An 11,730-nucleotide genomic window follows, 5' to 3' on the forward strand; every position below is an offset into this window, starting at 1 on the left:
TTTTTGTGATCTGGAATCTGGTACTGGTGGCGCTGAGGGGGAATTCTGGCCCTCAGCGGTGGTTTAGCTTCGAAAGGAGTTGTGTTTTGTGTTTTACTAATGATTAACATCATGTTCTGTGGTTTTGTTTGTGTTTTGAATGTAGGAATGGCATCCTCATCAGGAAAAAGATTGAAAACCATGGCAACCAAGAGAAAGGAAAAGGAACCAGAGCAACCCCAATCTAGCAGGTTCCTCTCTAAAAAACATGAGAAGCACTTTAGGGTGGTTCAGGACAGGAGACTTCTGATGGAGAGAAAGGTTGGAATGGTACCTAACTTTGCTCCTCAGTTTGGAGAGCAAGTGTTAGGGAATGATTGGGGAAAGCTAGCCACTTATCCTGCACCTGCCAACATAGCTGTGGTAAAGGAATTTTACACCAATGCAAAGAAGATTGGTGATTATCCAGCTGAGAATTATTTGGGCTATGTTAGAGGCCATGCTATCAGGTATGATCCTGATTCTATCAATAACTTCCTGGATACTGTGTGGGCTGGTGAGCAGTGCCAGTTTGCTCTTTGCATGGAGGAAGGTGCTGATTATGAGGATGTGGAGAGAGTATTGTGTATACCTGGAGGACACTTCCAAAGGAATAGATCTGGCTCAGTGGTTAACATTAGGAGGACGGATTTGACTCCTCTTGCAAAGTATTGGATGGCGTTTTCTCATGCCAACATTCAGCCATGTTCACATGTGTCAGATATTACTCTCAGTAGGGCACTATTCATCTACTGTGTTATCAGAAATTTAAATGTTAATATTGGGCAGGTGATAGCTGATGAAATTAGTGTATGTGCTAACACCTCAAACAACAAAGCACCATTAGGACATCCTTCTTTGATCACTCACCTTTGCAAGCTAGCAGGGGTGGACATTTCTGTTCCACCATTTGAGAGGCCAAGAAAAGCTATTGATGAGGCCTATTATAGACAATACTGTGGAGGTGATGATGCAGCTCAGCCAGTTCCACCACGCCGGGCTCGTAGAGAGAGAGGGCCAGCACAGAGCCAGACATCTGCTGATACACATGAAGCAGAACCATTCCAGATGAGGGACATGTATATGTCTCTTATAGGTGCTCAGTTGCAGTCCATTCACAGAGGGCAGGTGGCCACTGCTGAGATGATTGTGGGGATGTATGATACACCCCCAACTCACAGGTGGACTATGGATGAATTCCATAATGTGGTAGCTTGGCCAGAGGAGCCAGTGCATGGAGGAGGAGCTGGAGCAGCTGAAGCTTCAGTTAGAGAGATGGAAGAAGATGAAGCTGATGATGATGATGCATTTGAAGATGAAGAAGATGAGGAAGAAGAAGAAGATACAGAGGACAGCTCAGACTGATGAGGAGCTGAGATAGCATTTACTGATGAATGCTATCATATGCTTATGCTTTTGTTGGTTTAAGTTTTCTGAACTTATTTGTTTTTGTTTTTAGATTAGGGTTTGATGTACTCTATTTGAAACTTGGTTTTTTGTGATGGTTTGCTATTAACTGTGATTGTGTGATTAGTAATGCTGAATGATGCTTATGATTAATTGATGTTGAGATGATGTGCATTAGAATGCTTATACAGGTGATTCACAAGCTTTGTGAACAAATGCAGGATATCATGATTGTGATTGTGAAATTAAGCAGGATGTGTATGTCAAATGTGAATGAGCTTATATGCGAGATTTTGAGCTCCAGAGTTGTTATTGTTGAATGCTATTACTTTGAAAGCATGAATGGTTTTGCCCAGGTTTTCTATGATTGAATCAATTGCTTGTATTGCATCATATTGATGAAAGGGTCGCACCTCCCACAAAAGTTGTGCATAAAAGAATGCAGTATATACTAGGAAGTGACTCCTACGTCGTCTCTCAAGGACCAATTTGGGTTCAGTCTCAGATTTAAACACGTAGAGGGGGGTTTGTGAAAAGTTTGTGAATGCAATTAAACTAAATCTGAACTTTAAAATCAAACACAACCTAATATGACTAAAAAAACATTAAAATGAAAATTGCTTAGAACAAATTAAACATGCAACAAACCGAAAGGTATCAAACTGACAATTCCATAAACGCAAGTAGGCGCCAACTCATACGCACATAATTAAGCAAAAAAAATAAAAATTTGCGGAAGTTGGTAATTGGAATACACCTAAGTCAATCACGCTTCAATTGGGACGTATGCTAAGAAAAAGGGGATCCACTTCCGTGCACCCTTCTACTTCAAAGCAATTGAATAAAATTTCCCTTTCTCAAGCTTACCACCGTACACCTACCACATCTAATCACTTCTTCAATCTCAAACAAAAAAAAAAAACAAATTTCCACCTCTGCACCGTGCACCCACTTTTCCTCTCCAAAGTTGATTTTCTTCTTCCAACATTAACCATTTATTCATCAAAGAAAAAGCATACAAGGTATCTCAAGGTGCTGGATGGATAGTGCACTCCATTCTCCAAGAGAACAATTGATGAGCTTTCTTCCTCCATGAGTGCCGAATGAAGAGTTACATTCAACGTTGGTTTCCAAAAAAAATGAAAATGCTTTCAACATATCTTAAAGTAATTCATGAGAGAAGAAAAGAAAATGAAACCCATGCATCTCCAGCTAGCTATATATTAACGTGTGGTGCTTCCAAAAATCAAAAGCCAAGAACCAAAATTACACCCACCATGCAGCACTCCAGTAATGAAACATTTGCTTTACTTTCTAAAAGAAATAGCTTAATGGAATATACCATCCAAACCATGACATTCCACGGGTTCCACTAAATTAAAATGCACTTTTCATTCAATGAAATTTAAACAACCATTACTCATGAATCCATCATCAAACAACACAAAAGATATGAAATAGAATACTTGGACAGTAAAACAAAAGTGAAATGATTCAAATTGCTCTCCTTCCGCCCTGTAACTCCTGGACCTCTCTCACTCCCTGCCCTATCTACTACTCTCTCTCGGTGGCGGCTGGACGTGTGTCCCCCAAGCCGAGACACCCCTCTCCCTTGCGCCCTGTAACTCCTCTAAAACAAGTGGCGGCTCCTTTTTTCTGTGCAGGCCGAGACCCTAGATTTCTCCCTGCTGGGCTCCCGTTTTTCTCACCGTCACACCACTTCCATGCTGGCTCTGCTGGACCGAGAGTTACTGTGTGCACCCTTCTTTCATGCTCCGCTGGATACACCCCTGGATTTCTCTCTGCTGGGATCCCGTGTGCACCCATTTCTTCTACTGGACCTGTGCCTTCCGGATGCTGCTGGGTGTGATGGACCGAAGGTGTGAAGTGTGCGTGTGGTGGGCCGTGTGCTTAATTCAGCTTGCTGCCAGCGTGGTTCGTTTCTGGATCACCACATCTCAACGTGCTGAAGATGCTGGAACATGGTAGAAGGCTGAGGAGCGTGACGTGCAGCCGTGGGCTTCACTTCTTGCTATGTGTTACCCCATTTTCTCCAACACTGTGCACTCCTTTCTTCATTGAACGTGCTGACCCGTGAATCCAAGTGAAGCCTCCTTCCGGACCACTCTTTTTCTCACCGTCACATCACTTCAATGCTAGCTGGACGTGCACCCCTCTCCAAGTTGTGCTAATTGCCATGGGCCGTGGAGCTTGCATCCCCGTTGCTGGACCCAAAGAGAAAGCTGGTCAGTAGTGGCTGCTGGAAAATAGCACCTTTTTTGGACAATTTTTCAGCGTGTGGGCCGTGCTTTTCCATTCACCAATTAATAGTCAATTCTCCTCCAAATGTCCCAAATTGTATTTCCAAAATTTTCCCTACAATTAATAATGCAAATAATTAGCTCAAATCATTCAAATTAATTAAAATAAGAATTTTTGATCAAATTAAGTACAATTAGGAAAAATGGGAAAATACCGGACATTTAAGCACAATTCCCCGATTAATTCTAGTACAATAAACTAAGTGAAATGAATAAAATATTGACTCATCAATATGATCAAGGCCGTTTGTTGGGAACCTTTTTATTGGCCAAATTTATAAAAATTAGTCCACTAAAAGAGAACACTTTGTGTTCAATCCTTTTGAACCTTTAGCCTTGAACATACACTAAAACCTTTGATTGAAAAATCTTTACCTTGAGTTAAGTAGAAGATCTTGTGTGGTATTGTTAAATGTTCAAGTTTGGGGTTGTTGGGAAAACATGAAAAGCATTGAGCTAAGAGCTAAAAAGTAAGAATATGCAAAGAAAAAGAAAAGAAAAGAAAAAGAAGCAAAGCTCAATGCAAAGGCAAAAGAAAGTTGGGAAAGAATAAGATGATTGTGTTGTATGATTCTTTTAACTCAAGGGTTTTGTGATCTAGAAAAACCAATTTTCTTGTTAGCCCAGCCACGTTATAAGCCATAGAAAAGTCCTTGTGATGGTGCATACTTGTGAATGTGTTTGATTGTGGTAAAATGAAAGGCAAAGTTGATTCATGTGACATTGTGATAGTAGAGTGAATGAGTGATTACCTCTTATACACGTGTGTGTGAGTAAAACACTTGACTTAGTGAGGAAATATTCCATGAACACATGAACATCCATGCTTAATTGATTGATCATTCATGAAAATAGCATTTGTTGGAATTTAAATGACTTTGTGAACACTAAAGCATGTGCACATCTTGATTGAACTCTTGGTCATAAGTTTGATTGAAGCTTTTACTTATCTAAAAAGAGGATTTGAGAATGAAGTGAACCATCATATGAATTGGTTGAAGATTGAGTTACATCTTATTTGCTTGAGGACAAGCAAAGTTTTAAGTTTGGGGTTGTGATAACAGTTGAAAAACTGTTATTTTTATGATTAAAATTGACACTAAAAGCAACCTTTACACTTAGAAACTAGCTTGAAATCATGCTTTTCTTCATATTTTTAGAAATAAGAGAGCTGGACAGGTTTATGCTTGATTTCAGTGTTTTTGTGCAGGTTTTAAGGTGAATTTGGTGAAAGAAGTGAAGAAGGAGAGAGATGAAATCAGAAAAGACATCAAAAAGTGCAAAAGGAGAAGCCGAAGTCACCGCTCAGCGGCAGTTTACCGCTGAGCGGCACTCAGGCACTCACGGGAGATCCGCTGAGGGGCAAAATGGCCGCTGAGGGGAGAAAACAAGACACGCACTTACCGCTGAGCGGTAATTTACCGCTGAGCGGCACTTTAATGGGCTTGGACCTAATTTTTTGTAATTTACGAATGGTATTTAAGCTTTAGGGTTTCCTAGGGTTAGGGATCTTTGGCAGAAACGAAGCAAACACTCTCTCTTCCACCCCTTTGAAGGAGGATCTTGGATGCTGGGGCTTCCTCTTCACCTTTTTAGGGTTTATCCTTTCATTCTTTCATTGTAATTCATCTAGGTTCACCATGAATATGGTGAACTAAACTCTGTATGTTTGTTGGGGAATCAATGTAATCTTGTGAAACTCTCATATATGGAATCTGTTTTTACATCTTTGAATTAAGACATATGCTTTCTTTCATCATTAGTTAGGGTTTTTCCTCTTTGCATAATGCTTGCATTGTTTAACTCATTCGATGCATGATTATTGGTTTTGTCGATACGGGCACGTACGGGGAAGTCTAGATCCGGGGAATTTCTCCCAATATGATATTGGTTGTCGTTAAGCTCCTGCACTTATGAACTGATCATTAGGAATGCTAGGAATTGTATGAACTCGTGATTAGGGAGAAGCCTTCTAGAAAGGTACTTTAGAGAGTGGCATTAACAATGATGATTTGAATGTTGAATTCCTAAAATATATGAGAGTGGATAAGATGAAATTGACCCCCAACAACATATTCATACATAAAATTCATTGAAAGTGTTTATCTTTTGCTTTTTGCCATTGGTCAAAACTTCATGCATACATATTTAATTTTCGTCTTTTGCATATAAAACCCAAATATTTCGTCTTTAAGTCTTAGCTAATCAAGAAACCACACAACTAAACTAGGCCGTGAGTCCTTTGGGAAGAACGATACTTGGTCTTACCAAGTTTATTACTTGAACGATTCGGTCATACTTGCCGATTGAAAAACAAGTTTGTGACATCATATTTTGGTGTTCATAAATTTGTCCATCATCAGCCAAAAGTAACCTGCTCTTAATATCTTCCTGGCCATCGAGTGCCCATTCATGTGCGTGCCAAAGGTACCCTCGTGCACTTCTTTCAATATCATCTCGGCCTCTTTTGCATCCACACATCTGAGGAGGACCATGTCATGATTTCTCTTGTATAAAATATCCCCACTCAAGATAAAATTGCCAGCCAATCTCCTTAGCGACCTTTTATCGTTTTCAGATGCTTTCTCAGGGTATTCTCGGGTCTTAAGATAATGCTTGATATCAAAATACCAAGGTTTACCGTCTGATTCCTCCTCGATGAAATGGCAATATGCTGGCTCTACATGGCTCTTCATTTTAATCATTGGTAATTTTGCATCTTGGTCAACCTCGAACATTGATGACAAGGTAGCCAATGCGTCTGCCAATTGATTTTCTTCTCGCGGTATGTTGTTAAATGTGATGGAATCGAAATACTCCATTAATCCCCTAATGTAAGCCTGGTAGGGAATTAATTTTGTATCCCTAGTTTCCCATTCTCCCTTCAACTGGTGGATGACCAAAGCTGAATCTCCGTATACATCTAGAACTCTTGCCTTAGATTCGATCGCCGCTCGAATACCCATAGCACAAGCCTCATATTCCGCGATGTTATTCGTACAATTAAAACACAACCTTGCTGTCATTGGTATGTACTGCTTTCCTGGAGAAACAAGCACTGCCCCTATTCCATGTCCCATCACATTCGAGGCTCCGTCGAATAATACCGTCCATGCTTTTTCGTCTCGGTCATCTCCGTTCTCCTCGAGTAGAGCCATGATGTCTTCATTGGGAAATTCAGGTTGCATTGGTTGATAATCGCTAATGGGTTGATGAGCCAGGTATTCCGCTAGAGCACTACCCTTGACGAATTTCTGAGTAACATATACGATGTCATATTCTGACAATAGCATCTGCCACCGAGCTATCCTTCCAGTGAGAGCAGGCTTTTCAAAAATGAATTTGATAGGATCCATCTTGGATATCAACCAGGTAGAGTGACTCAACATGTATTGCCTTAAGCGATGAGCAGCCCATGCCAATGCACAACAAGTCCGCTCTAACGACGAATATCGTTGTTCGCAGTCTGTGAATTTCTTGCTCAAGTAGTATATTGCATGCTCTGTTTTTCCAGCTTCATCATGTTGACCCAATACACAGCCCATTGACTTTTCCAATACAGTTAAATACAAAATGAGTGGTCTTCCTGGCTCGGGTGGACGCAACACAGGTGGGTCTTGCAAGTATTGTTTGATCTTTTCAAAAGCGGGCTGACAATCCTCGTTCCAAACCACAGCCTGATTCTTTCGTAGCAACCTGAACATTGGTTCACAGGTAGCGGTTAATTGGGAGATGAATCTAGCAATGTAGTTCAATCTACCCAAAAAACCGCAAACCTCCTTTTCCGTTCTGGGCGTAGGCATTTCTGATATTGCTCGCACTTTGTCAGGATCCACTTCTATCCCTTTTTGGCTAACCACAAAACCTAATAATTTCCCAGACTTCACTCCAAACGTGCATTTAGCGGGGTTTAACCTAAGTTTATATTTTCTCAATCTCTCAAATAACTTCTTCAAGTTGAGAATGTGCTCTTCTTCCGATTTAGACTTTGCGATCATGTCATCCACATAAACTTCGATCTCCTTGTGCATCATATCATGAAAAAGTGTCACCATCGCCCTTTGATAGGTTGCCCCAGCATTCTTGAGCCCAAAAGACATCACCTTATAACAAAAGGTTCCCCACAACGTGATAAAGGTCGTCTTTTCCATGTCCTCAGGCGCCATCTTGATCTGATTATACCCTGAGAAACCATCCATGAACGAAAATAGCGAGTACTTGGCCGTATTATCAACCAAAGTGTCGATGTGTGGTAACGGGAAGTTATCCTTCAGACTTGCACGATTCAAATCACGATAGTCAACGCACATTCGAACTTTACCATCTTTCTTAGGCACTGGTACAATATTTGCTACCCATTGTGGGTATCTCGCCACAGCCAGAAATCCTGCGTCGAATTGTTTCTGTACCTCTTCCTTAATTTTCAATGACATTTTTGGTTTCATTCTTCTTAGTTTTTGCTTGACTGGAAGGTATTCCGGTTTAAGTGGGAGCTTGTGTTGCACAATATCGGTATCCAAACCTGGCATGTCATTGTAAGACCAAGCGAACACATCCTTAAACTCCTTCAATAGGACTTGCAACCCTTCCCTCACTTCCTTTTTCATGCTAGTACCGATTTTTACTTCCTTTATCTCTTCTTCCTCTCCCAAGTTGAGTACTTCAATCTCTTCCTCGTGGGGTTTTATCTCTTTAGACTCTTGTTCCACTAATCTCAAGAGCTCTGGAGAGGGTTCCGGATCATCTTCATAATCATCTTCCGTATTATCGACAGGGTGGTCAAAATTAGGAATATCGACATTGTTATTTTCAAAACTTTCATTGTCATATCTGCATTATTTAAATTTATGAAAAAAAAGAATAAATAAAAAGGAAAAAAGATGACGAATGTGAAATGATGATAAAACACAAACAAACACGATTAGATTATCACGTTGAGCACCAAAACTAAACGTCAACCCGTAAGTCATGAATCCTAAAGCCCCGGGTGAAGCTATAGGATTAATTAAAACTATTACATTTTATTCAAATTAAGCATCACAGGTAAACTCAGAGTTTCCCAATTGTCGAGTGGTGCATCTGGGGAGCAGGCCCGCACGAAACTTGAGCTTTCAGACCTATCTTCATCCTCCACGGCTGCTATATGGCCTGCGTTGATCCATCCAGCGCTACGAAAGCTCTCCCTGATGTTACAAATACGAGTCCTTTCCACCTTGGGTTCTCGCCTTTCCACACGAGCCAGACTGCGTTCTCTCCTTTCTTCCATCAGCCTTCTCTTGTCCTCTTTGGTGGGCTTGTACCCTAGGCCATATCTGTTTATATTCTCAACGACCTTTAGGGGGAAAGTTCGCCCCTGCCCATACTTGCCTAAACCTTTACCAGGCGTATACCCCTCTTTCAGCAAGACTTTGGCCATCATGATAGAAGCACGCGACAAATGCGGGTTTACTGGGAATGACTCCACATAGGCATTTCCCACAATCTCCAATGACTGGAAAGCTGTCTCAAAAGCTTCCTCAGCCGCCTCAATATAATGCGTGGATGATGGTCCGCTCACAAGGAGGTCCTCCTCTCCTGATACTATCACCAGCTTATCTCCCATAACATATTTCAGCTTTTGGTGTAGTGTGGAAGGCACCACTCCTGTAGAATGGATCCACGGGCGACCCAACAAACAACTATAAGCCGGGAGGATATCCATAACTTGAAAGGTCACTTGAAAGACACAAGGACCGACTTGGACCGGCAATTCAACTTCTCCCATCACTACCCTTTTACTGCCGTCAAATGCCCTCACAATCATAGAGCTCGGCTTCATATGCATTCCATCACAGGGTAGCTTCTCCAATGTCGATTTTGGCATGACGTTCAGAGAGGAGCCATTGTCCACCAAGACACGCGCTATAACGTGATCTAAACATTTCACAGAGACATGAAGAGCCTTGTTATGCCCTCTCCCCTCAGTGGGTATCTCCTCATCAGTAAAGGTGAGGTAATTATTAGCGATGATGTTGCCAACAATGCCCTCAAACTTGTTCAACGAAATACCTTGCTCAACATGAGCCTCACTGAGTACCTTCATCAATAACTTACTGTGAGAGGTAGAATTCATAAGCAATTCTAACAAGGAAATCCGAGCAGGCATGCGGTTCAGCTGTTCCACCACCTTATACTCGCTCTGTTGAATGAATTTTAAAAATTCGCAGGCCTCTTCTTCGGATATTTCTTTCTTTTCCTCCTTGTCAGGGTTCTCCTCTACCTGCGCGCCCTTTCCTTTTAAAACCTCCCTGGCTTTTGCGGCCATCGTTGTTTCATTATTATCGGTTCCTTCTCTTGTCACCATTGGTGACGCGAAGATTCGACCACTTCTCGTCATCCCACCTATGCCTGTTATGTTTTCAATGGCCGAATCTGCGCCTTTTCCCTCATCTAACACATGTGCTCCATACATCCAAGGAACAACCTTCTCGTTTTTGTAAGGAAAGGGAGACGGCGCCCGGATGACGATAGACGGCTTTTCTTCAGCCACTGGTGTAGGGGTGGTTCTAGTGAAATGGATCACCAACGGCTCAGGCAGAGTTACGTCGGATTCCCCACCAATCTGTGTAAACACTTCCCCCTCCTTATCCTTGTAGCGTACTTGCATCAAACCCCGATCCAGCAGGTCTTGCAGAACATATTCAAATTCACCACATTCCTCAATAGAGTGCCCATCATTCGGATGAAGTGCACACGTTACATCCTCGTCATAATCACCTTTTAAAAGGCCCACCTTTATCAGCGCCTTGAAGATAAACTTTTTGGAACTTCGGATTTCACCCGCGTCCCTTATCAACTCATGTTTTTCATCCTCGATGGCATTCGTCGAGGCACTCCCATTCCCAGAAAGCGGGTTATTCTCAATACTGGGTTTATCTTCTTGAAACTTTAACCACCCAGAGTCGATGAGAGCCTGTACTTTGTGTTTAAAAGCCAGACACCTCTCAGTTGAGTGACCAACACCTCCTCCATGGTAACTACATTTGGCCTCTGCATCATAACCCCTGGGGTACGGAGGTTGCATGGGCTTCATTGGACAAATAGCAACCAAACCCCTTTTGACGAGATGGGGTAACAATTCTGTGTAAGTTGTAGGGATAGGGGTGAAATTAACAAACTGGTTCCTTCTTGGGTAAGGGTTTTGGCCCGCATTCTGATTTGGACCCACAATTGCCCCAGCCCTCCAAGTATCAGCTGGGGGCAACGGCGGTTGATAATACCCTTGTTGTTGTTGAGACCGGGCTTGTTGAGCAAATGTCGCGTTAGCTGCATAAGGGGGTTGTCCCAAGTATGGTCGGAAGCTATGAGTGGGAGCTTGACCTCTCCACACAGGCATTGTCGATGCCGCATGCACGTCCCTTTCCTTCTTCTTTCCCGCATTGAAATTGGTTTTTTGTTTTGTTGCGGGCGGACCGTATGCAATTTTCCCACTTTTAACACCAATTTCTATCCTTTCGCCTATTATAATGATATCGGCGAAATTGGCAGACACATTCCCGACCATGTGCTCATAAAATGGCGGCTGGAGAGTGTTCACAAACATTGCCACCACCTCCCTGTCATACAAAGGCGGCTCAACTTGTGCAGCTAACTCTCTCCACCGTTGGGCATATTCCTTGAAAGTTTCGTTGTCCCTCTTTGACATATTTTGCAGCTGCAGCCGGTCTGGTGCGATGTGTGTGTTTTATATATACTGCTTTACAAAAGCGTCTGCTAGGTCTGCCCAGCAACGGATTCGAGACGGCTCAAGGTGGGTGTACCAGTTCAATGCTACCCCAGCCAAACTGTCTTGGAAAAAATGAATGAGTAGCTTGTCATCGTAGGCGTACGGAGCCATCTTTCTGTAGTACATGGTCAGATGGCTTTTCGGGCAGGTATTACCTTTGTACTTCTCAAACTCCGACGCTTTAAATTTGTGCGGTATCATCACGCTGATAACAGTTGA

At 42.2% G+C, this 11,730-nt stretch overlaps 2 protein-coding genes across 2 annotated transcripts; both read right to left on the reverse strand.

Moving 5' to 3' along the window:
• Positions 1 to 2,671: 2,671 nt before the first annotated feature.
• On the reverse strand, positions 2,672 to 6,568 carry LOC148193548 (uncharacterized). The gene is made up of 2 exons (XM_088099452.1): positions 6,121 to 6,568; positions 2,672 to 2,739 (listed from the first exon to the last, which is right to left on the reverse strand). Exons 1-2 carry the CDS (start codon positions 6,566 to 6,568, stop codon positions 2,672 to 2,674), a joined length of 516 nt encoding a protein of 171 aa, XP_087955578.1.
• A 407-nt stretch (positions 6,569 to 6,975) lies between these two features.
• Positions 6,976 to 11,430, reverse strand: LOC148193549 (uncharacterized). The gene is made up of 5 exons (XM_088099453.1): positions 9,334 to 11,430; positions 8,788 to 9,270; positions 7,850 to 8,161; positions 7,143 to 7,732; positions 6,976 to 7,000 (listed from the first exon to the last, which is right to left on the reverse strand). The coding sequence occupies exons 1-5, from the start codon at positions 11,428 to 11,430 to the stop codon at positions 6,976 to 6,978; spliced, it is 3,507 nt and encodes a 1,168-aa protein (XP_087955579.1).
• Positions 11,431 to 11,730: the final 300 nt, after the last annotated feature.

This window comes from Vigna umbellata, chromosome 9 (assembly GCF_029865625.1).
Source record: "Vigna umbellata cultivar VRB3 chromosome 9, Vumbellata_1.0, whole genome shotgun sequence".
Lineage (NCBI taxonomy): Eukaryota > Viridiplantae > Streptophyta > Magnoliopsida > Fabales > Fabaceae > Vigna > Vigna umbellata.

Excerpts from the sequence above, each read along its gene's own strand:
- LOC148193548 (XM_088099452.1), bottom strand. The coding sequence starts at position 6,568 with ATGGAGTATTTCGATTCCATCACATTTAACAACATACCGCGAGAAGAA. Across the intron at positions 2,740-6,120 it reads CAGGAAGATATTAAGAGCAG|AAAGTAAAGCAAATGTTTCA; the intron begins GTTACTTTTGGC and ends TATTTCTTTTAG.
- LOC148193549 (XM_088099453.1), bottom strand. The coding sequence starts at position 11,430 with ATGTCAAAGAGGGACAACGAAACTTTCAAGGAATATGCCCAACGGTGG. Across the intron at positions 9,271-9,333 it reads ATGTTATGGGAGATAAGCTG|GCGGCTGAGGAAGCTTTTGA; the intron begins GTGATAGTATCA and ends CATTATATTGAG. Across the intron at positions 8,162-8,787 it reads GGGAAACTCTGAGTTTACCT|GAAGAGGTACAGAAACAATT; the intron begins GTGATGCTTAAT and ends TTGAAAATTAAG.